Raw genomic sequence first — 25,434 nt, 5'->3', positions numbered from 1 at the left:
AGAGCATTTCTAGAGCAGAATGCAAACCCAAAAAGAATCACGTTGATGCTATACAGGCAGCACCAGCTCCATAGAATGTAGAACAGTGAAGGTCTTTTCTTGGATTAACAGAGTTTTATTCAATATTTGTGGAGCTATTTGCACACAAAACAGAACCTTTGAAGAAATTACTCAGGAAGGAAACTACGTTTGAGTGGTCTGAAGTAGAAGACACATGTTTTAGATAAAGGAGGAAATTAAAGTGGCATTACCACTTAAAACATTTGAAAGTGGGAAAAGATGTGTGTTAGGTGTGGTTTGGGTGCAACCTTATCACAAAAGGATAATGGTCGGTAACGAGTGGTTGCGCAAGCATCAAGAACCTTATCTGAAAGTGAACTGAAGCATTCGGTAATTAAAAAAGAGGCTCTCCCCTGTACATGGGCAGTGGAACATTTTAGAATGTGTTTGTGTGGGGTCGGAATTTACAATAAAAACAGACAGTAAGCCTTTGTTAAATGTATTGGCTCCAGGTGGAGGCATGCATCTAAGTGTGAGGTTGCAGAGAATAGTGTTCAAACTACAGGGTTATAAGTTCAAGATAGAATGCATACTGGGTAGAGATAATGTCTGGCTGATTGGTTATAAAGGCTACCAAAGGAGGTAGCCATTGATCTAGTAGAGTCCGAAAGTGAAGTTGCATGGATTGAAAGTGAAGAGCAAATTGGTTCAGAAATCGGATGGCTAGGGGAAAAAGTGACTACAAGAGATGAATGGCATGAAGAAGTGAGTAAGGTTGAGGCTCTGACCTGGATAAAAGAGTATTGCGTCAAGGGTTTGCTGTCTGTGAGAGGATTGAAAGTTGAATTGAGTTAATAATAGCAGATGAAATTTGTGTTCAAGGAGAATGTGTTGCGAGAGGTGAGGTGTTGATGCCACCCAGGACCTTGAGGGTAATGATATGATATGATATGATACGTCATTTATACACAGGTGTTTCTAGGCGTGACAAGACAAGGGAGGGAATACAGAGGGAGGACAAGACAAACTATATTACTAGTCCTTGTGTCATTCAGATTGTGCAAATGCAAGAACAAAAAGTGCAAGGGGAAAGGTAGGGTGGAAGTGCAAGGGAGCAGGGAGGGGAAAACAGGGCAGCAATGCTCTGAGTAAGTGCAGCAGCCAGGGCAGCGCAGCTTTGGGTAGTGCAAGGAGAACAATGGACTGTAGTGTTACAGTTACAGCCCCTAAATGTGTGGTAGGCCCGGAGGCAGTGCAAGGGTAACTGATCAAGAAAGTGCCTGGTGCCCAATGAGACTCTGAGGGTAGCCAAGCAACCAGTCGGAACAGCAGACAGGTATGTTGGGTAGGTCCGCAGGGGAGGGAGAGAGCGACAGCAGAAGAGAAGATGAACGTTATGAGCTGCTTACGGAGCTTCAGGTGGCCCAGCTCAAGTTTGAGAGAGGCCATTCCAGAGGGAGACACCTGCAGAGGAGGGAGATCTACCCCCATTCTCTGTCTGGGGAAGATTCTAACCATTAGAGAATTGGAGGTAGCTGAGCAAAGGACAAGAGTAATCAAAGTTACTCATGAAGTACACTTGGGAATATAGGCTACGAAGAGAAGAATTAGAGCCGACATTTGGTGGACAAGCATGGATTCAGAGCTAGAAAGTGTGGTGATGCAATGTGTTCTGTCTCAGAATAGTGATGAGGTCATTAATACAAGAGTGAGTTCCAGGACTCCTGTGGATCTGCCAGTATGCCCCTGGAAGAAGATTGCCATAGACATAGCTGGTCCATTCCAAGTGCTAGCAGCGTGATGGACTACCCACGAGTAAGGTGAATACCATGAATGTGAAGATTTTGTTAGAGAAGATATTTGTGAATGAGGGTGCACCAGAGAAAGTGGTGTCAGACATCAGAGTGCAATTTAAATCGAGGGAGATGGAAGTATTTTTCAGTGAGCTGAAGTGGAACATATTTTTACTTCACTTTATCACCCACAATCCAATGGCATGATTGAAAGGTTTAATAGAAGATTGAAAGAACTTGTTCAGATGAGCATACAAAATAACTGCAACATTAAGAGAGAGTTGGTCAAATTTGTTGTTTCATACCGTAACACTCTTCATAGTGTAATGGAAGTGACTCCTTTTCAGTTAATGTGCGGGTGGTTGCCTTGTCACAGGTTGTGTCCAGGATGGGTCGGGGATGAAGAAGACAATATAAGTGGAATGAGGAGATGCAGAGAGAGTTGCGTGAGAGAGTATGAAATAAACAAAGTGAGCAGAAAAGGTATACCGATGTCAAATAACAAGTGAAAATGCTTGAAATATGAAGCAGTGATCGGACTAGAGTGAAATTTCCTGGAAAGACTGTGATGGGATTGTCAAGATTTTCAAGTCCTAAAAGGGTGAAAGAGTGTAGGGGAATGTGTATATTTGGAAAATGGTGATAGATGGAACATGAATGGGATCACACCAAGTAATGGTGGTGTAAGTGCAGGTGAGGATAGAATCAATGGTTGTGGCAGGAATTGGTGGAAGGACAAAGAGAGAGTGAACAGGAGGATATTTCGGTAGTTTAGATGAATGAAGAACAAAGAGACAGCTGTGAGAGGGCTCAAGACGAGGAGGGTACAGAGCGTGTAGGGCAAACGTTTATAAAAACAAGATCTATATTGAGGGGTCCTCCAATGAAATACAAGGATTATGTAATTTACTAAAGGTTGTTGCTGTTGTTGTCCTTATTTGATAAGAGGAAGAAGTGTTGTATCTCTGGGCTCGCTCTGGTTCTCCGCTCAAGACCGGCGTCAATCATCCCAATGTTCTACTGGTGATGGTTGGAGGCAGAGAGGTCTATGGGCTCAAGGCAGTGTCCGCCTCTCTCCCCCACTCCTTATCTTTTAATAAAATAATGTTTTCAGCTCACTGGCTCCTTTTATTACTTCTCACAATTTCCCATGATGCATTCCTTGTGTTGCGCTTTTGCATTTCTGAAAATTCGCAATTACCCGATTTGAGAATCAAGTTCTGGGATAATTTTTGGAAACTGCCCATAAATGATATAGAGGTGTGATTAGGGCTGTTTTGGGGCTAGGGAACATGTGGGCAAGGTAGCAAAGGATAATTTGTGACCGTTTGGGGTTTGGGGATGGTGTAGTTTTGTTTATTGTTTTTCAAGCCTTTTCCCGAGTACGCATGAACAGCAAAAAACAAAGCACAATTGCTTCAAAACTATAATATACTAACTGGGGTACCCGGCATTACCCATGTCCTGATCGAGTGGTGTTTCATGTGCCCTGGAAGATGTTGCTCTCATCCTTTTTTTGGCAAGTCTTGCTTCAGTTTGCTCTGGCATCTCATTTGCCCTGGAGAAAGTTGCTTTTATCCTCTGGTTGGCAAGTCGTGCTGCTGTTTGTTGTTGTGTTTCAGAAGCTCCTGATATGATAGGATTTTTCACTTTGCATCAGATGGAGCTTTTCCAAGTCATGTTCGTTTTTTATGCGCCATGTTTCAGTCATCCAATGGTTTCAGCACATTTGACAAAATGTCCAAGAAAGATTGATTGTGCTCTCTTCTTGGGAATGAACTTAAGTAAACTGTAATCTCGCCATTTTACATATTTGGAGTGGTGTGATAAAACAAATGTAACTTTTTTAAAAAATTCCCTTTAAAAATGCTTTAATAAACACTTTCTAACTGTATACAGTAGTAATACATTTCAAAGGAATAACCAACACATCGAACATTTTGCTTCAGACACTTTTCCAAATGTTGGCTCCTTCTAGTACCTACTGTAGTGAATCGGGGTGACCATCAGTAAATGAGGGTGTCTATGGAGTGCATTTTTTACATCCAAACATAGACTTTCTTGCCTCAAATGAGGAATCCATGCAAAATTTGGTAGCAGTGGGTTCAACGGTGTGGATTTTTTTTGCATGCAAACATAGAGGAATCCATGCAAACTGTGGTGTACACACACACACACACACGCGCGCGCGCACGCGCACGCGCACGCACAGACACACGCCCACACACACACACACAGCTTTATGTATAAAGATTGAGATGTGGCAATCACTGTGATTGCTAAATAGCGTAAGAGGAGTATTTTAATTTAATTTAGGAAGCAATCTTTTTTTAATATGAAAAAGATTACAAGAATTGCTTCCTACATTAATTTAAGATATGTGGGAAGGGTGCATTATGGGGCTGTTTGTGTTTTTATGCTGTTAAATGTGTTTAAAAACCTTGTAATTGCTTAATTTAATAAAAAGGGTGCCATGAAACAACGGAGGAATCTGAAGCTTGTTTACTATTTCATTAGTTGTGACTGGACAAGCTTTTCACGTGACTGGACAGTGAAGATCTCTTGCCATGCCTCATGTCAGGCGGGAAGATATCTACATGATCGTACCTCCCTCTTCTTCGTCACAGTGCCTAGCTAGGAATCCCACCTGAACTCCTAAATCCCTCTTCATCTTCACAGTTCTGAATACTAATCTTACCTATATATCCCACACCCCTCTTGCTCGTCACAGTCCCCATCTAACTCCACCTCACTCTTCTTGATTACAGCCCCCAACTACCCCTCCTCACTCTTCCTCATCACAGTCCCCCACTAATTCCACCTCACTCTTCCTCATCACAGTCCCCAACTACCCCACCTCACTCCTCCTTGTCACAGTCCCCCACTAACTCCACCTCACTCTTCGTCACATCCCTCAACTAACCTCACCTCATGCTTCTTCATCAGCCTGCCACTAACTTGTTTAAAATAAAACAAACTTTTTCTCATGTGTCAGGTTTTGGGAATTTCCTGTGTATGCGTTGACAGAACAGAATTTCCCTCCAAAATGCATTGTTCCACCACAACTCATAATGAGGGGCATATTTAGGAGGGCTGGAAAAAATTCGATAGTTCCAATACCTCCAGTTTTTCATTTACCACCAAACTTAAGATAGGTTCCACAGACTACTCTAACGGGAGACTGTGAAATCAGATATCTCATTTTTTTATGAGGCAAATAAATGAATGATGAGTATATTTTGTGAATCTAGGTGAGTAAATGAGTGTGCACTGGTGAGTTAATCTGTGAATAGATGTTCTAGTTTGTGAGAGAGTGAGTTATTAGATGTGTAATTGAGTCAAAGGATGACTAAGTGTGTGGGTGAGTGAATGAGTGATTACATGAGTGTGTTTTAATGTGTGGGTGCATAACTGAGCGTTTCAGTGTATAGATAAATGTTTGTATGTATTTGCACAGGTGTGTGAGTAGATGAGTGAAAGAGTAAGTGTGACTGAATGGATGAGTTAGCAGAGAAAGGAGGTTTAGTGAGTGAATATTGAGTGTGTTATTGAATATGTAAACTAGGAAATAGTGAGGTTCAGAGTAGGTTAATCAAAGAGCAAGTAATTGGGTGATAGGGTGATGAAATAGGTGAGTTATTGGAATTATTGAGTGAAGGAGCAAAAGAGTGGGTGGGTGAATGAGTGAGCCACTGAGTGAATGTGTGAGTGATTAGCGGAATGAGTAGGTAAGTGAGGGAGTGAGCAAGTGTGCTCACCAATGGGAGTTGTTGAATTGGCTCCAAAATATCATAATCCTAGTTCTCTTCATGATTTATGGTACTTGGGCACATTTAGAATTGAAAGGTATGATGCTGGAAAAGGAGGTCTTGCTAGTGAGATGTCTTTCTCGGAAGCAGGGCATGAGGACCCCTCATATTCGGCGTTAACACCAACCTTAGATCTCACGTATGCGAGCACTAGTGGTAATATATTGCTCTCAACCCAGGTCAACTGGCTTGATTACAGTGAGAGGCAATAATGAGGGGCTGTGTGTTAAGTCTAATCCCTGAATGTTGCCTTTGCACCCTGAAGGATAAACCATTGGTGTGCAGTGAAAATGAGGGTGCAAAGGAGGAAAAATACCTTCTCATATGGCTACTGGAAGAAAAGGGTTGAGCGGAGGGTTACACACAGGGGAGAAGGAAAAACCCCTTTCAGTATTGTGCGTTTAAGGGGAAGGGGGAATCAGAGACCACAGTGAGGCGGTGGGGTCTGGGAAGTCAGTGAGAGTAAGCGCATGCACAGCGGACGAGTAGGCTGACACCCAGAGGGGGTGCTGAGTGTGAAAGGCTGCCAAAAGTGTCCTTGCACTTGCAGTTAGATATGTATTGTGGGTATTATGCTTTGATCAAAGGGCTCCATGATATGTGACACCTATGGACAGGCACATTCTCCTATATCCATAAGTGAATGATGGAGTGCCAACCCTCTTCCCTCAATCCGGGGATCTCCAGGTGTTTTGAACTATGATTCCCATGATCACTCAACGTCGACTGCGCTGCTTGGAGCTGATAGGAGCGGTAGAACCAAAACTGTTTCTGGAATGGAAACTTCTGGCAGAAGGGCAGCATGCAATACGCTGCCGGCAGGACGTTGTGGAGTCGGCCGGACGGGCACCGCAGTTATGGCACCAGGCAGTTGAGTCAGGTGGAAGGACTGGAAAGGGGATGTGAAGGGGCCTGCAGCACAATGGAGCGGTGTGAAGGCAGGATGCCACGGACCGCAATGTGGGCTGCACTGAGACCCTCAGAGGAAGGCAGAGGAGGGCTAATATGGGAAGCGACATTAGGGTGTCAGCATTTGTGAAGCATTACACTGGTCATCCCTCTTTAGACATAGACCCTCCAAAATATCTAGGGAGCCAATTGTTGCAAGACCATTTTTACTTAACATTTTTGGTGGCCATCAAGATGCCCCTATCATGCAGAAATGTATGTATAACTCCCATGATGCATTGCTGCACCCAAATCTTTTCCGTTTTCAAAATCCACCATGTTGATAATCGCGATTTACGAGAGCTAAAAATGTGAGATTCTGTTTGCAAAATTGTCTTAAAATGATATAAGAGGACGCAATAGTGTAGTTGTATTGGTGGTGAGCATGAGGGCCAGCTCAGAGAGCAGGGTTTATGAAGGTGTGGGGTCTGGGGATAGCATAGATTAGTTTGTTTTTGTTTTTTTTTGCGTTTCCCCGTGACCTTGATGGTGATTCTGATTGAGGGACAAAAAAAGAGCAAGTATGTAACAAATATATGATAATAAGATGTAGCAAACGTAATATATGACAGTTGAGTGGAGGAGAAGTATTTCAAGTGAATTAAAAATATATAAATAAATGCAGGGATCTCTTCCTAAATTAACCTAAAATGTGTGGTAGGCTGTTGTACGGGGGATTTGGTGGAGTGGGATTGAGGATAATTGATTTTTGAAGAAATAAAATTGCACCAGAGAAGCGCAAGTGGTACTGATGTATATTTCAATATTCTTTTCTTTGATTGGGCACGCAAGTGGTACTGATGCATGTTTTCAATATTCTTTTCTTTGATTGGGCCAGTGTTTCAAGTGACGTAAGACTGAAGGTCTAGATCTTCGCGGCAAGTCATCGCTGAAGTTCGTGACTTTCATCAGTAATTTATGATTTTTTGGATCAAGGGAAGATGCAAGGAGCATGAAAGAGAGGTAGGGGTCGAGTCACTTTGGAAACTGACACAGTGAGGAGGCAGAAAATCTGCACTATTTTGTCAAAAGATCGCGATCTCCGTCTGGATACTGGAATCAGGCCAACTGTAGGAAGAGATTCGGTTAATGAGAATCTCGATCTTCATGTAAACATTAGATAAATTCATGTAGATCACATACATAAAATCCACATATAAAAGTACATATAGAAAATGGAAATCCGTATGTCACACTTCATATAGAAAATGTCTAGTTGAAGTTTAATCAGGTGACAGGAACAAGCAAGAATCATAAAAAAGAAAGAGGTGTGGGCTAAGTGTTCATTTGGATTGCTCTGTTTATAACTTTGTGTCTTAACACGGATATTATCAATTATTAATTAATTATTTATATAATTGATAGTATCGCAAGACCAGCCTCAACTCCTTGTCTCAGTGCCTCTTTCTCATCACAGCTAGTCTACTTCTTGCTCGTCACAATCGCTCTTCCTCATTGCAGTGGCACTTCTTCATTGCAGTGCCTCCTCCCCTTTCTCATCACAGTCACTCTACTTCTTCCTCAGCACAATCCCATTTCCTCAGTGCAGTGGAACTTCTTCATCGTGGTGCTTCCTCCCCTTTCTCATCACATTCACTCCCTCTGCCTGATCACAATCCCTCTTCCTCATCCCAGTGGATTTTCTTCATCCTTTGTGCCTCCTCCCCTTTCTCATCACTGTCACTCTACTTCTTCCACTTCACAATCTCTCTTACTCATCGCAGTGGCACTTCTTCATTGTGGTGCTTCCCCCCTATCTCATCAAAGTCACTCTACCCCTTCCTCGTCAAGATCACTCAAGTGCAGTGGCTCTTCTTCATTGCAGTGTTTCCTCCCCTTTATCATCACGTCACTCTACTTCTTCCTCATCACAATCCCTCTTCCTCATCACAGTACACTCTTCATTGTGGTGCCTCCTCCCCTTTCTCATCACAGTCACTCTAGCTGTTCTTAATCATAATCCCTCTTCCTCACCGCAGTGGCACTTCTTCATCCTGTTGCATCCTCCCCTTTCTTATCACATGCCTTTGTGCATTTATTTTACCTTTAGAGCACAATGTGCGCATTGCATCATTTTTTTACTTTCCCTGCTTGGACCCTCTGTAATCCCCACTATCCCTACTACCCTGGTTCCCCTTTGCCTGTGATTGGGGCTTGTCTCTTCCCCATTTAACCAGAACATCACTACTTCAGGATCTCTCCTAGGGCAGCCTTGCTCAGGCTGCCTGCGAGGATCTAGAGTCAAGGGGCGGCTCCTTTTTTGGGTGGCACCCATTCCCGTTTGCCCCTGTTCACCCATGGACACCTGACATAGCACCCTACAGCACTAACCAAGGTAAGGTAGCACGGGCGGTGAGCACAGCCATTACTGTGCTCAGTTAAAAACCTGCAAATTCTTCATTACTACCTTCAAATCAGAACATTGGGCCTCAGTACGAAGCCGGCGGTAACCCTGCCTATGCTTCTGGCGGGTTGCTGTCTGACTCGTAAAACTTTTCCGGCGCTTGACTTCCCGGTGCCACCGGGACATTACAAGTCCCGGCGGATGGGGAAGTCAGGCACTAGAAAATGTTAGTCCCCATTCCCATGGAGCCCCACGGGAATGGAGACATGGAAGCACCAGCACCATTGCTAACAGTGCCTGTGCTTCTGTGAAAACTCTGTGGCCGTGGGCCATAATGCCTGGCAGGTCTGACCTGCCGGGCGCATGGCCCCCACCAGCAGAGTTGTAGTGTGGCGGTCCGGAAATGGGTGCCGGTACGGTGCGAACGGCACCCATAATTCCGGACCGCAACACTTGTAATGAGGCCCATTGTGTAGATTACCTGCTGCACTCCTTGCTTAGGCTAATGGATGTATTTTGGAGGTCAGAAGTTGTGTTGCACTTGAGGCATCTAAGGGGCAGGCAGTGGGTCACACCTACATTTATTTGTTGGGCAGACAATGTGCTGCACTTAGACATTTTGGGGGCAGGAAATGTTTTGCACTTACATGTATTTTGGGGCAGGAAATGTGTTGGACTGAGATATATTTTGAGGGCAGGAAAGGTGTTGGACTTAGATGTTTTGTTTAGTTTAGTTTATTGTTTGCTTGTTAGGCGCTTATACAGTAAACAAATTTTGTTTCAAAGCGCCCACAGGGCAACAGGGAGGGACATGGAAATTGCAATACAATTAAATAGACAAAAAATACAGTGAGGGAAATGGGAGACCGAACCTCCTATGCCTTGTGAGAATTCAGAACCTGCAAGTGTATTTATGTATTGGGGCAGGAAATGTGTTGCACTTAGATACATTTTGGGAGGAGGAAATGTGTTGCACTTAGATGTAATTTGGGGGCAGGAAAGGTGTTGGACTTAGATGTATTTGGGGGGCAGGAAATCTCTTGTACTTAGATGTATTTAGGGCAACCGGTCTATCACACTCACAAGATGCATTATGATAGCTTGTTCATGACGCTTAGAAGACCTATTATGTCAACCCGGCTAGTGTGCCTAGAGGACTTTCTCACACAGACAACCTGATCAGACAGTGGCATAAATAACAAAGCTCCATCCAAGCCTCAAGGTACGTATCAACGCAGCACTTCGGTGGACATCTGCCGCAGGCATACCCGCACGCACGCATCAGAATGCAGTGACGGCCTACGACAAATTCAGTCTAGGTGGACACATAACGATTTCGCTGCCTTACACCAGATAAGCCTCAACACCTCTGCCATCAGTATACAGCGACAACCTATGACATAAATTTGGTTCAGCTGGACACATAAGGAGTCGCTTGTTGGTGAAAAACCGGAGCATACGGGTCATGCGCTGGGAAAAAATGGCCCATGGACAGTGGCCAGATGGACCACCAATGAGGGAAAAATCTGAACAGGGAAAAAAACACGATATTGTGTAGCTTAAGAACACAAATTATATCATTATATAACAAAGAATATACCATCAGTTAGGATAACAGAAGAAAAAACGGTAGACTTACAAGGGGCGGGTGATATGCCCTGCAAGTTGCACGCCTACACTGCCGTCTGGGCAACCCCTCCACCTGGGGACTGTTTTCTGTATCCCTACAGTCCCCCCACCAGCACTTATGTCTGCACTCACCCTGCACTGCCACCAGCTGGCCGTTCTTTTATTTATCTTGTTATTTATTATACCATGTACTGCACTTTCCCCTCCCCCGCCCCCGCACTTTTCTTTTCCCCCTTCCCTTGCACTTGCACGATCTGAATGACACCTGGCCCAGTAAGATCATTGTCTGTCTTCCCTCTGTTCCCCCTCCCTTGCCTAGTCGCGCCATGAAGCACTTGTGTATAGGTGCGTTATAAATGCCATATCATATCATATCATATACCCTAGCACAACCCTTGATATCAAGTGCAAAAACTTTTATTAATGAACAGTTAAGGTGAATAAGTCCAGTGCAACAATATCTTGAAAATCAATTAAAAACGTTAGTTGAAGTGACATTAAGGTGCCGATTTAATGCAACAAAACTTAACGCCACCTTAACAATGAGGCTACCCATTGTGCAGCCTCTAAGCTCAGACTGATGACATCCCAAATGACATCACTGATGTCATCATATACGACATCACTTATTACATCATCAATGTCTTCACTGGTATAGCGGATCACATGTGAAAGTAAGAGAGATGCAACCTTTGAAAAGTGTGTTGCTGCATCTAAAATAGCGTAGGGATTCAAGAGCAAAGTTTGTTAGGAGTTTGCATTTAAAAATACTGTCCACTATACTGTGTCTTTTATGAAGGTTGTCAAGTCTTGTAAATAATGGTTGGGGAACTACCGTTTCATGTAGCAATCTACAATTTCAGATTCAATATAGCAGGAGTCCGCAACCTTTGGATCTCCAGCGGTTTTACATTACACCTTCCACCCCAGCCCTATCCAGCATAGGCAATGGTGAGGGATTTTGGGAGTCATAGTCCAAAACAAGTAGCCGAATTCTGGGTTTAAACTCCAGCACTAAACCGATTACAACGTTTGTCTAGTACAATAGCTACTCTAGTCCTGATAACGTGTGACCTCACAACATGAATGTGTTTTTAACCTTGTTGACCCTTGCCACACTGCCCTGCACGTTATCATTTGACATGGTCACGGTCTGCCTTTTCATTTCGTATACTGACAGTAAGTAGTCTGATATATGAAGATACAATGATTTCAGAAACTATTAATTCTCATGTATTTTGTCTTCTTCACTGGTCTGGTAAAATTATATAACTGTCCTACCCAATGGTCTTCTTTGTATAGGGGAATATTTTTAGAAGAGAATGATCAAGGTACTAGAGTATCTCATCTTGGTAAATGCTCATTCAATACTGAGTAACTCGGTGTGTAAGAACACCATGGTTGTAAATGCACAGTATTTTTAAATGCAAACTGCAATCAAGCTTTGCATTTGAATCCACCCCTACATGCAGAAACACACTTTTTTATTTGTTGCATCTCTCTATACTGTACCACTGATATCATGGATGATGTCTTAAATGATGTCATTTGTGATGTCATCAGTGTGCTTAGGGGTTGTGCAATGGGGGCCTCATAGGTAAGGTGGCATAGCTTCCAACACCTGCTGAATTCTAGGGGTTTTGTGGCATTAAATCAGCACCTTAAAGTCACTTCAAGTGTTTCGTTGCACTGAATTTGTTCACCTTAACTGTCCCTTAACTAAAGTTTTTTCACTGAATTTCAAGGGTTTTATTTTGCTATGCCACCCACCCCCTGTAACTCTGCCTTTTTTTTTATAAGACAATTGATGTTATATCATGTGTTATCAATATCTGTTCTTCAGCTACGCAACATCGAGTTTATCAAGTATTTCATCTTTCTTTGTGTCCACTAGATAAAAATCGATTACTAATGGTGTAATGTGACAAGGAAGATTGAGGTGGGTTTAGTGGGAGACTGTGACAAAGAAGACTGAAGTGGGGTAGTTGGGGACTGTGACCAGGAAGAGTGAGATGAGGTACTGGGGACGAGGAAGAGTGAAGCAATGGTAGTGGGGTAATGTGACAGGGAAGAGTGATGTGGTGGTAGTGGGAGGCTGTGATGAGGAATAATGAGTTGGTGGTAGTGGGGCACTGTGATGAGGAAGAGCGACATAGTGGAGGTGGGAGGCTGTGGGGTGGAAAAATGAGTTTGTGGTAGTGGGGTACCGTTAAGAGGAAGAGTGACGTAGTGGTGGGGGACAGTGATGTGGTAGAGTGAGGTGGTGGTAGTGGGGTACTATAATGAGAAAGATTGAAGGGGTGGTTGGGGACTGTGACAAGGAAGAGTGCGGTGTGACAGTGGGGAATTTTGGCGAGGGATGGTGAGGTGGGGTAGTGTAGTACTGTGAAGAGGAAGTGTGAGTTGTTAGTGGGGTACTGTGATGAGGAAGAGTGACATGGTGGTAGTGGGGGACTGTGATGAGGAAGAGTGCCTTTTTGGTCGTTTTTACTCTGATGAGAGGAAGTGTGAGTTGGTGGTAGTGGGTTACTGTGATGAGGATGAGTGACATGGTGGTAGTGGGGTGGTGTGGAGAGGAAGAGTGATGTGGTGGTAGGGGGGACAGTGACAAGGATGAGTGATGTTTCGATAGTGGAGCACTGTAACAAGACAGAGTGAATTGGTGGTAGTGTGGTTCTGTGATGAGGAAGAGTAAGATGGTGGTAGTGGGGACTGTGATGAGGATGAGTGACGTAGTGGTAGTGAGGTACTATGATGAGTAAGAGTGATGTGGTGGTAGTTGGGGGACTATGAAGAGGAAGGGGGAATTGGTGTTAGTGGGGTACTGCGATGAGCATGAGTGATGTGGTGGTAGTGGGGTAATGTGTTGAGGAAGAGTGACGTGGTGGTAGTGGGGGACTGTAATGAGGAAGCATGACGTGGTCATGGTGGGGTACTGTGACGAGGAAGAATGACATGGTGGTAGTGTTATACTGTGATGAGGAGCGAGGTGGCAGTAGTGGGAAACTGTGACAAGGAATATTGAGTTGGTGGTAGAGGGGGTCTGTGTGGAGGAAGACTTACGTGGTGTTGGGCTCGAAAGTGGAAGAGTGAGTTGGTGGTAGTGGGGTACTGTAACGAGGAAGAGTGAGATTGTGATAGTAGAGGACTGTGACGAGGAAGAGTGGTGTGGTGGCACTGGGGTACTGTGACAAAGAAGAGTGACATGGAAGTAGCATGGTACTGTAACAAGGAAGAGTGATGTGGTGGTAGTGGGTAGCTCTGAAGAGTGAGTTGCTGGTAGTGGAGTACTGTGATAAGGAGAAGGGAGGTGGTGGTAGTTGGGACTGTGACGAGGAAGAGTGAGGTGGTGTTTGTGGGGTACTGTGATGAGGAAGAGAGACATGGTGATAGATGGGGACAATGACGAGGAAGAGCGAAGTGGGGATAGTGGGGGACTATGATGACGAATAGTGAGTTTGTGGTAGTGGAATACTCTGATCAGGAAGAGTGACATCGTGATAGTGTGGTACTGTGACAAGAAAAAGTGACATGGTGATAGTTGGGGACTGTGATGAGAGGAATGAGGTGGGTTAGTGGGGGACTGTGACAAGGAAGAGGGATGTGTGGTAAAGGTAAGATTACTAGTGTATACTGTGATGAGGAAATGGGATGTGGGGGTATATAGGTAAGATTGCTATTCAGTGCTGGTACGGGGAAGAGGGATGCAGAGGTTCAGGTAGTATTGCTAATTAGTTACTGTGACAAAGTAGATGGAGGTGTGATCATGAAGATATCTTCCCTGCTGACTTCAATTGGGAATTAAGATCTTCACTGTAGAGTCACGTGAGAAGCTTGTTCAATCAAAACAAAGGATATACTAAACAAGCATTGGCTTCCCTTGACCTTCCATTGCACACTTTTTTCAATGTCATTTATTAAATAAAAGCTTTTAAAGTACATTGAACACCCCAAAACACTAATAGCCCTCTAATGCCCCCCACACATTTTAAGTTAACTTGTATTTATTTTATATTAAAACAAAACAAACAAATTGCTTCCTAAATTAACTTACAATACTCCAATTCCCCTAACTAGCAAACACAGCGATTGCCATGTCGTAATATATTATAGTTTTGAAGTATTTACTCTTTTTTGCCACTCAAAAATTAATCTAGATCTCATAAAAACATATGAAAGAAAAACATACGCTATCCCGAAGCCCCAAACAGTGATGCCATTTGTTATGTCATTTGTGACATCATCTTTGATATACTGAGTGTTAGTGTTAGCAGTGCATAGTGGTGGCGTGAGTTATCGTTGCATAGCTTACCATAACTGGCGAATTTCTTGGGTTTTTTCGATTTTACTTGTAATCTTAACGTCTCTTGAACAAAGTTTTTTCACTGAATTTGATAGGTTTTTGTTAGTGCAACTTAACCATAACATCACTTTTAACGTTTTTCACTGAATATATTTATATATATTCAGTGAAAAGAAACCTGGGTTAAGAGAGAGTAATGGTGATCAGATTTAAAACAACGAAACCCCTGACATTCAGCAATGGCATTTCAAGTAAGTCCAACTTAACTATGCGTCCCCTGTTGCGCAGCGTATGACTACAATGATGACATCACAGATGATATCTGTTAGGGAGAATTCTCCAGAATGGCTAATTTACCTTACCTACTGAGTCCCTCAGCAGATTTGCTGCATTTCTAGGTTTTATTTTTTTCACCTGGTAAGAGTGTGAGCCTCACCTATTCCATAGGCATAATCTTTTTACTGTGTGTCACACAGCACCTTTAGTGCAGTGACAGAGGGTTGTCTTTTTAAGACTTCCCACTTTAAACTCCATTTTCTGGGACTGACTACTGTCTCCCAGAACATGTAAGGTTGCCATTGAATTTATTAGTCTTTTTAAATTCACAGACCCAGTACAAACTATCTTCCATAGAGTACTGGACACGGTTAATAGTTATCCCTTTTTGTCTGTTTCTCATGGAACATTATTTCGTTCCCCTTTCTTTAAGATTTGGCTGGTGGCAGTGGTATCTACCATATTTTTCCTACCGCGGTCTATGAAAATAGCCTTGGTACTGTTTTAGGCTAAGTTAGTAGCCTCGAACTTTAATCTGCTGGACCCCATTTACTTTTATTTGGTTCTGGCTGGGTTTATTCGCCATTTCTTTTTGTAAAGGTCTTTCTCGTGTTTTACTCTGCGCGCCAAACCAGGTTTGGTTGCTTTGTTCGCCGTGCTTTGGCAGGCTTCTGCACAGAAGCCCTCCTTACGTGTCTGAGAGTCTAGGTAGACAGGATGTGAGGGAGGGGTTTTAGGCCACCTGCAGAGGGTCTCCTTGGAACCCAAGTCGCACTCTTGTTTGATGGCTAGGAGACTGTCCTGCCAGGACAGCCACCCTGCTGTGTGATTGACAGCCAGGCTGTGTGAATGGGGGAAAACTGCATAAAAAGCAGGTCTCTGGGACTTGGAAGGCAGAGTCACCACTGCATCGAGAGAACCGAAGAAAAGCTGAAGGAAGAAAACTGCAGCAAATAGTGAACGTCGTGGTGAAGCCCAGTTGTGGGCTTCGAATCTCTGACACTTCGACGACAGAGAAGATCTGCTAGGAATCTTCTTCCCTCGAGCTGGTGGGACCAACCAGTTTGCCAAACACCAAGCAAGGCCTCCCTCCCCAGGTCGAATTTGCTGTGCATCGCTGCAGTGAACCGGATAGCCAGGAGGACCAGATCCTGTTGGGTTTTAAGGAGCGCACCTTGTATTTGTTGCTTTGCTCTGCTGATAGTTTCTTCCCTGGGCAGTGCAGGACCCTCCAGTCTTCCTCCTTCGTGTCAGTCCGACAGTCGCTTCAGGAACCATGAGCCTGCAGGATCTGCCAGGAACTTCCGCCTCAGCTACAGCATTCTTCTTCTTCTAAGGTACTGTTCAAACCTGGTTGTTCGTTTTGTCTGACCGCGGTGAAAGTGTTTTAAATCTTTCACCAATCCGAGGGCTTGACCTTCTCTACTCTTCTAAGTAACTTTTCTTCTGACCAACTTCGTTTCGAACTCTTGGCAAAGACTTAACCGAAAGCTACTCTGAACTGTGTGATCCTCTGCAAAGACTCTGAACCATTAACATTGGCCCAGGCCTATTGATTTGAATCCTCATTGTAGTAAGCCTTTTCTAGATTGCCCTGCCTACTTACTTGTTGGTGCTGCTTGATTGTGAATAACCTTGTCTTTCCCTCCCTTTTTAAATTGCTGGAGTGCCATTTTGCACACACTTCCTTTTGATCTTAACTTTTCCAGAATTCATTGGGTGTTGTGTAGTGTATTAAGATTGTGATTTTCTGCTGCTTTACTTAATGAACTGTTTTACAAATGATTGTGTAAATAAAGGTATATTATTTTACTCAGAAACCTTGAGTCAGTGTTTGTTTGAACCGTGTCCTTTGTGTAACTTCTGATACTGCTCATTTTACTCTTGAGATAAGTCTGGCTGCTCAGCAACCGCTACCACTTTACTGTGTAGTACAGGCTTGTACCAAATGAGAATTTGTACTGTCACTTGTCTTAATTGTGTGTGGTGTTTCCAAAGGGTACTGCATATGATTCTGCCTAACAATATCACTGATGACATCACTGGTGGCATCACTAATTACATCATACATGTCATCACTGATGAGATCATTAATTACATCAAGTGTGACATTGCTGATTAAGTAAAGTAGAATATTTTTGTTGACCTGTTTTGATATATATTTTATTACACTTGACAGTAATAACAACATGACATGGAACAATACACTGATACAGAAGTATTATATGATTACATGTGGAGCATTCATTTTTACTGCTTATCAACTAATAAAGTTTAAAATAAAAATATGTACCGTTATACAAATGGTTTGAATTTCATTCATTAGTAAACAATTACAATGCTTCATTTTAGGGAAAGTACCTGATTCTGGTGAATCTATTTTACTTATTTCAAACAAAATATAATAAGTACATGTAGCAGTAAAAATATGGATAGAAGTAGAAACATGTTTAAAAGTAAGTGTTATTAAAATAGTCAATGTTCACATTTACATTTATAATTCTCCTTACTGGAAATAACATTGCATGAACTCATTATTTTATTAAAAAAATAACCACATACAAAAGAAAGTACATGTCCCCATTCATTGTGAAAATATATAATCTAAGAATTTGAAGCTTGGTTAATATGTAAAAAAATATCAGTTACTGATACTACATAATTACATTTATAGAAAAGAAATGAAGATTAGAAAGTAAATAATTATAGACATAGCAATGGTATTACTAATATTTTAGACATTTTATTTTGAAAATAAATTGTGAATGTGTATTCCAATATAACAGATTACCTTCCAAAGTACATAAATGCTTACATAGTATTCGTCTTTTGTAATAATGTCTGCATGTATTTACAATTGAATGCCGCGCTATACATTTAGAGAAACAAGGGCATGGTACTGTTTAAGTATGAAATATGTACATATATATATTATGGTAAAAACAGAGCTGTCATATTTAAGAATGCAATTAATGAAACCAGTGATGTGAGTGATGTCATGCATGATGTAACTAATGACACCATTAGTGATGTCATCAATTATGTCATGTAGGATGTAATTAGTGATGTCATCATTGTGGGTATATGCAACAGGGGGTGCATAGGTAAGGTGGACTTGACTGAAATGCGATTGCTCAATTTCAGGGGTGTTGTGGTGTTAAATCTGATCACCTTAACTCTCTCCTAAAGGTTTTTCACTGAATTTCAAGGGTTTTGTTATACTATAGTTTCTTCAGGGTCCACCATTGGTGCCACTGTACACGTTGCACCAATAGGTTTCCTTTGGGCCCACTAGCCATGGCCTTCGGACGTGGCCACTGTACATGTTGCACTGATAGGTTTCCTTTGGGCCCACTAGCCATGGCCTTCAGTCATGGACATTGTTCATGGCCTTCGGCCGTGTCCACAGTAGATGTTGCACCAGTTGGTTGCTTCGGGCCCAATAGCCATGGCCTTCGGACATGGCCACTGTACATGTTGCACAGATAGGTTTCTTTGGGGCCTATTAGCCATGGCCTTTGTCCATGGACAGTGGGCTCGGCCTTTGGCCGTGAATCTGTACATATTGCACTAATAGGTTTCTTCAGAGCCCACCAGCCATGGCCTTCGGCCGTGACCACTGTATATATGTATAATGCTTGAAAATCCCAAACTCTTCCCTGTCCTCACAGGCACTCATCAAGTGCCCCCTCCTCTTTTGATGGTCCCACCACTCTCCTCAATTGCTTTTTTCCTCCCCGTCCTACTCCTGGCCATTACCCCCTATCACTGTTTGGTTTGTGTGATGCATTTTCTTCTCTGGAGTGAACTTCATTGAAATTTGTTACATTAAATCTGATCACCTTAACTCTCTCTTAACAAATGGTTTTCACTGAATCTCAAGGGTTTTGCTATACCGTTGTTTCCTCAGGGCCCAATAGCCATGGCTTTCGGCTGTGGCCAATACACATGTTGTACCAATAGTTTTCTTTTGGGCCTACTCGCCATGGTCTTTAGCCATGGCCAATGGCCATGGCTAAACATGTTACATAGTTTCTTGATGTCTCACTAGTTATGGCCTTCAGACGTGGCCTGTGTGCAAATTTCACCAATATCTTTCATTTGCTCCAATTAACCATGGCCACTGGCCATGTCAAATCATTCATTTGTTAAAAAACACCCAATGTCCCCTTCCCATTAGATGTAGGCACTGCATATGTTAAACCTTTTTTTACGAACTCCTTATTCCTGCGATAATTTCCCAGTAATCATTTCTAAAAACAGAAATTCCTGCAGTAGAGTAGCAGTTCGCCTATTCCCACGATAACGGGGAAAATTACTCAGAATTAAAAAAGGTTCCACGTCCTCACAGGCACTCAACATGTGTCTCACTTTTTTCACAAATTGCTTTTGCCCTCCTTAAACCTATCCCATTACCCCCTATCACATATCGCTTCATGTGACACACATTGTTTTCTGATCGCTTCTTGCGTCTTAGCCGCTGCAATCTCGTGATATTCCCACGGCCTTCAAATGATAAACCGAAAATGTTCTACCTGTAACTAGCTCCCCAACCCACTCCCAAATCTCTAACTTCACATGGCATCTTCTTTCCCACTCCCGCTCTCTAGCCTGATATGATTGCTATTGCTATTGGTATCTATATAGCGCCTTCGGTCAGGCCATCCAAGTGTTGTGGTTCAAAAGAATCCGTGTTGCCATAGGAGTGACTACATAAACAGAAGAGTTTTGAATCTCTTTCTGAACTTAAGAACGTTATTAAGGTACTGGTGGAGTTAATTCCAAAGTTTGATGCCAGGCTTTTTCCTCCTCCAAATAGTGTTTTTAGTTGTTTCATTTGTGGCTTCTCCTGGCAATACAGTGGGAATCAATTGCATCGAGCAAAAATAAATAGGTGGCTTTTCAGTTCTGAAAAATCTCTTTGCTGTAAAGCACCAAGGCAGATATATATGACGGTTTTAAGGAACAAGGGGCACCCCATGTCTCTGTCAAATATTTATTAAACTACTGGATGGATTTACTCCATATCAGTCAAGGAAATTAAGTCAATGCTTTGTGCCCACATTGTTTCTTATTTGGTCCAAAACTATCAAGTGGTTTTCTCGCTACACCCATTCCCAAACCGCACTTTTTCAATATGAGAAAATGAATGTGAGTAGGCTGAAAACAGTATTTGTATGCTTTCTTAATAACTTTTTCATTTTCTAATGAATTGTTCCCAAAATGTCATGTCTAGCGGGGCTCTTGACAAACCTTTTATCTGGTCAATTTCATCTAAATCCATCCAGGTAGTCAAAGGATATAAGCCTTGCTCAGCCTATCTGCCGTAAAAACCCCCAATGATGATTTAAAGGTTTTAAGGAGCAGGGGCCACATGCTTCGCTGTCCAATATTTTCAAAACTACTGGATGTATTTACCCCAAACGAGTCAAGATAGTTAAGGCAACACTTTGTGCCTAAGTTGTTTCTTATTTGGTTCGAATCTGCCCAGCGGTTTGTGCTCTAGAGCTGCTAAAAAACTGGAATTTTTCTGTATGGGAAAATGAATGGGCTGAACATTGTGAAACTGTGGTGTTTTGTTTTCTTCATAACCTTTCCATTTCATAATTTATTGTTCCCAAAATTTGCAGTTGGGGGAGGGGCTGTGACAAACTTTTTTTTTTAAAATGTCATCCAAATCCATCCAGCAAGTCAAACGTTATCAGCAATAGAATTAGGAGAACAAATGGCTGCTTTATCGGACTCTCTGATGAATTCTGGGATACATCTATAGCTATGATTTTGGGAGAATGGGACACCTCTTTGCTGTTAAATATTTGATCAATTACTGGACAGAATAACCCCAGATCCCTCCTGGAAATCGCATCAATGCTTCATGCCCAAGTTGTTTCGTACCTGGTCCAAATCCATCCAGCGGTTTTTGCTGTGCAGAAATGTTGTCTTATTCTCTATGGGAAAATGAATGGGAGTAGGCTGACAACAGCGTGTTTTTTGGTTTCTTAATCATTTTTCATTTTTTTACAAATCTTTTCCAAAATGTCCAGTCTGGGAGCCCCGTGACACACTTTATGTTTGCAAAATATCAACCAAATCCGTCATACAAGTCAAAGGTTATTAGCACTTCAATGTTTTGGGTTTCCTATGGAACTAGCTACACTCCTTAACCATAGGAGTGTAACGCAAGTGTAGGGCAGCTGAGTAGAAATGGAATTCATCAGGTGGACCCTCTGGCAAACTGGCCTGCCACCTCCTTCAAAGGCAATATCGACAATGCATCCATACCAAGAAAAGTCTTTATTCACGCCTGTATCTCTGTGGCATCAAACAATACAGCCAAACTTTTCAAAGTCTTTAAGGAACTGGCCAATCCCACATCAGCCTCCTCTTCTGTCACCCCCACCCAGGACCTTTGCTCTGCCATGGCAGCACACTTCACTGCAAAAACCCAAGACATCCTTTCCTCTCTCACTTCCACACCACATCATACACCAGCACCTCTAGAGCCTCCCTTGCCCCCCACCACTTTCCCTCTCTTCCCTCACTCCTGTCACACCTAATAAAGTCACCAGACAAGTCCAGTCTATGAAGTCCTCATCCAAACAGGTGGACCTCTGCCCCTCAAAAACCATTAAGTATAACATTGACTCGCTTGCTCCAGCCTTGGCTGATCTCTGCAATCTCTCTTTTTCCACTGGAGTTTTGTGCACCCTACAGCTTAAGAAACCCTCGGCTGACCCCTCCATTCCAGCAAACTACCACCCCATCTCTATCACCCCTGTCCTGGGCAAACTGCTGGAGAAGCTGGCTATTTCTCAGCTCACCCTCCACACTGAATCTGCTTGTTGCCTCCACAACCATCAGTTTGACTTTAGAGCATCCAGAGGCATGGAAACTGCTCTTCTGAACAACCGTGAAGACCTGCTCTCAAATCTTGACACTAACACTTCCTCTGTCCTCATTCTTCTTGACCTCTCCTCTGCCTTTGACATGGTAAACCACAACATCCTAATCGCACATCTCTATGACAACCTGGGAATCACAGATCAGGCTCTGGCGTGGTTAAACTCCTTTCTTTCTGACCGCCCATCCCAGGTGGAACTTGGGCCCTTTCTCCCTACTACCATTCTTTCAACCTGTGGCATTCCCCAGGTTTCTGACCTATCCCCCTGGTTCTTCAATGTCTACATGGCTGCCCTGGCACGTGTGATTGCCACCTTCATCTCTAACTTCCAGTGCTATGCATATTTCACGCAACTCTCCTTCAGGCTACCCTTAGCCACCTCCTCTACCTCGCTCATATCTGACTGTCTGTCCGCAATTCAATCCTGGTGTGCCACAAACAACCTCTGCCTCAATGACAGTAAGACTGAAATTGTTCGCATTGGGTCTCCTGCTCCCGCTTTCCCACTCTCTCTCTGGCCGGCCTCCCTTGGCCCTGTGCCTGCACCCACCTGCGAAGCAAAAACCTTGGGGTCATCTTTGACTCCAACCTATCCTTCTCCACTCACATTTCGGACATTTCTAAAAAGTCCAACTACCAGCTGCACCTCCTCAGAAGTACTCTTGCTTTTCTCACCTTCCCCCAGTGGCTCAATGTCTCCAGAGCCCTGGTTCTCTCAAGGCTGGACTACTGCAACAGCCTCTTCCTCAACCTCCCTGCTTCTGCTTAGCACCCTCTGCAACTCATCCAGAACAGAACTGTGAGACTTATACTTGTCCTAAAGTCCAGGGACTGCATCTCTCTGGTGCTGAAATCCCTCCACTGGCTCCCCATGGATGCAAGGATCAAGTTCAAGACCCTCTGAAGTGTCCACAAGGCTTTCTGGGGCCTGGAACCTTCCTATATGCAACACTGCCTATCTAAATACTGTCCCTCTCGAGCCCTCCTTTCATTTACCTCCAACCTTCTGCGCATGAGCCGGTTCTCCAACCAGAGTTTTGGAGGGAGATGTTTATCCTCAGCAGGGGCCACCCTCTGGAATAGCCTCCCTGCCGCCCTCCATCTTGAGGTTGATCTACTGAAGTTCAGGAAACTCCTTAAGACATACTCCTTCTCCTCTTTCTCTCTCCCTCTACCCTGCTAACCTCTCTCTCTGCTTTATCCCTCTCTCCCTCCTTTTTCCACACAGCTTGCTGACTGGCCACCGGGTGTACCTCAGAGTCTCACAGATCACTGGCACACCCACCAGTCCTCTCGCATTGCCTCCGGGCCTGCACTTGCACCATCGCTACTGCCCTTGGTCAATGACCATGAGAGTAGCATCTCTTAGCACTTACCCCAGTTTTTTACTGACTGGGTGCACTTGGACACGCTCTGCACTTGTCTTCCCCCCTCCCCTCTCCTGTATCATCCGTGCACTTGCAATGATCTGAACGTACCATGCCTTGGACACGTCTATCTATCTTCCCTCTCTCCCTTCCTTGCATGATGGTGCCTCAATGCACTTGGAAAACTGCAGAATTGTCGTCAGACCTATTTGTTGTTATCTACACCGTCAATCGTATTATATGCACTTACTCTGCCTGTACAGACTTGTATCGTTCCGAAATTAAAGGGCTCTCAATGACAGTTCAATGTTGGTTCTTCTTCTAGACCTCAGTGAGAGTGTATACCCCAAAGGACAGATTATCAAACCTTTCACCAGTGCAAATAATTGAGCAAACGCTGAGCTAGCCAGGCATGGAGCAAACAGGTTTTGTCACAATCCGTATTATCTAAAAACATTTGCACTAGAAGCAAAAATGAAGCAGTCTTTTTTTTGTAATATGTTTGCTTTGTAACATAAAAAGAAATGTTTGCTGCATTTATCCTCAGGTTACACGGTAAACATATTAAATAAAACAGTCAGCTTCATTTATGTCCTAGTGAAAACCTTTTTAAATACAAATTTGGGCAAACCCTGTTTGTTGCATTCTGTATTATCTAAGAAGCAAAATTGGTGCTCAATTCATTTGCTACATTTTTTTCACAAGGAGAAACGTGGGATCATCTGGCCCCAAGGCCCCCCTGTTGCAGTTGCTCCAGAGATACTGGGCCTCATTACAACGAAGGCGGCCACAGTATGAACGGTGCCGGTAAGGGAGCGGCACCGTTCATACCAGGCCGCCCCATTACGAGTTCTGCAGTGGGTCCCGCTCTTCACAGCTGGTCAGACCAGACGTGCAGAGCGGGACCCGCTAGCAGACCAGGATGCTAACAACGGGCCCGTCATTAACGGGCCCATTGTTAGCATCCTCCCCATTCCCATTGAGCCCTATTGGGGCTCAAATGGGAATGGAAATGTACCGGGTCCCGTAAAAGGGAATTACCGGGCCCTCCAAGGTCGGAATGGCCCGGTAAGTCCCCTTTTGCGGGACCCGGACACGAGTTTGGAGGTAGCCATGCTGCTAAAATGAGTCCCACTGAGTAGGAAAGCTGTAGGTCCTGGTTGATGGTTTTAATAAACCCTTTAACAAGAAGGTTTCCTCTTGTCAATCCTGAAAGGAGACTACTGCATAATGCTCTAGTTCATAAGAAGTCACCAGAACAGATGTTACATTCAGAAACCTGTGGACAGATTGAAAGTACTGTCTGGAATCATATTTTAATTATATTTGGGACACAGACCTCTCGTAATGCCTATGTGCTGGATTCCATCAAAATCCAGTAGATCCATTTGGTTCCTACTAAACTCTTCTCTCCACCAGTGATCATGTCCTTTGTTTACTCCCTACCAGCAATGATGCAGTCTTCAACATGGCCTATTACTGCAATGTTCTGGTTTACAGCAACGGCTTCATGTCTTGGCAGCCACCTTCCATCTTCCGCAGCACCTGTCCTATCAATGTCAACTTCTTCCCTTTCGACTGGCAGAATTGCTCTCTGAAGTTCACGTAAGGCTTATCTCCATTACTTATGCAAATTGATGCACAGGGAAATTTCACAGAAAGAGGCTTGATGTGTGAAGCAGCCATGTTATTATTTTCTTATGGCCGATACCATGCAGAGAGAGGAGTTTAACATCATATAGCCTCTGTATGCCTCTGGGCCAGCGGTGCGCGGTACACATTTAAAAATGTGAATGTAAATTAGTCTACCCACATCTGTGGATCACCTACAGACTCCCAAAATAGGCTCAAATTGACTTTAACCCCTTAAGTGCCAAGGACGAGTATGCTAGTCCTTTTTGCATAGACTTGCAGAGTAGCCTGGCAGTTAACATGATTTGTGATCCATAAAGCTGAGTGTGGTGCTGCTGGATTTAACAAAAAACAAGGGGGGTCCTGGAGCCCCTCTGCCGGACATTAGTCCCGGTTACGAGAGACTTACCCAGAGTCTTTAGCTCACTATCT

At 43.5% G+C, this 25,434-nt stretch overlaps 1 protein-coding gene across 1 annotated transcript in view; it reads left to right on the top strand.

Annotated features, from left to right (window-relative positions):
• Positions 1–25,434, top strand: part of LOC138491165 (acetylcholine receptor subunit delta-like) — a 233,938-nt gene that overhangs the window by 121,920 nt on the left and 86,584 nt on the right. Inside the window, exon 5 of the mRNA XM_069617540.1 lies at positions 24,820–24,975. Coding sequence (XP_069473641.1) covers positions 24,820–24,975 — 156 coding nt within the window. The remainder of the gene's footprint in view (positions 1–24,819; positions 24,976–25,434) is intronic.

This window comes from Ambystoma mexicanum, chromosome 10 (assembly GCF_040938575.1).
Source record: "Ambystoma mexicanum isolate Mex_15411 chromosome 10, UKY_AmexF1_1, whole genome shotgun sequence".
Taxonomy (NCBI): Eukaryota; Metazoa; Chordata; class Amphibia; order Caudata; family Ambystomatidae; genus Ambystoma; species Ambystoma mexicanum.
This window is presented reverse-complemented; position numbering and strand designations above follow the sequence as displayed.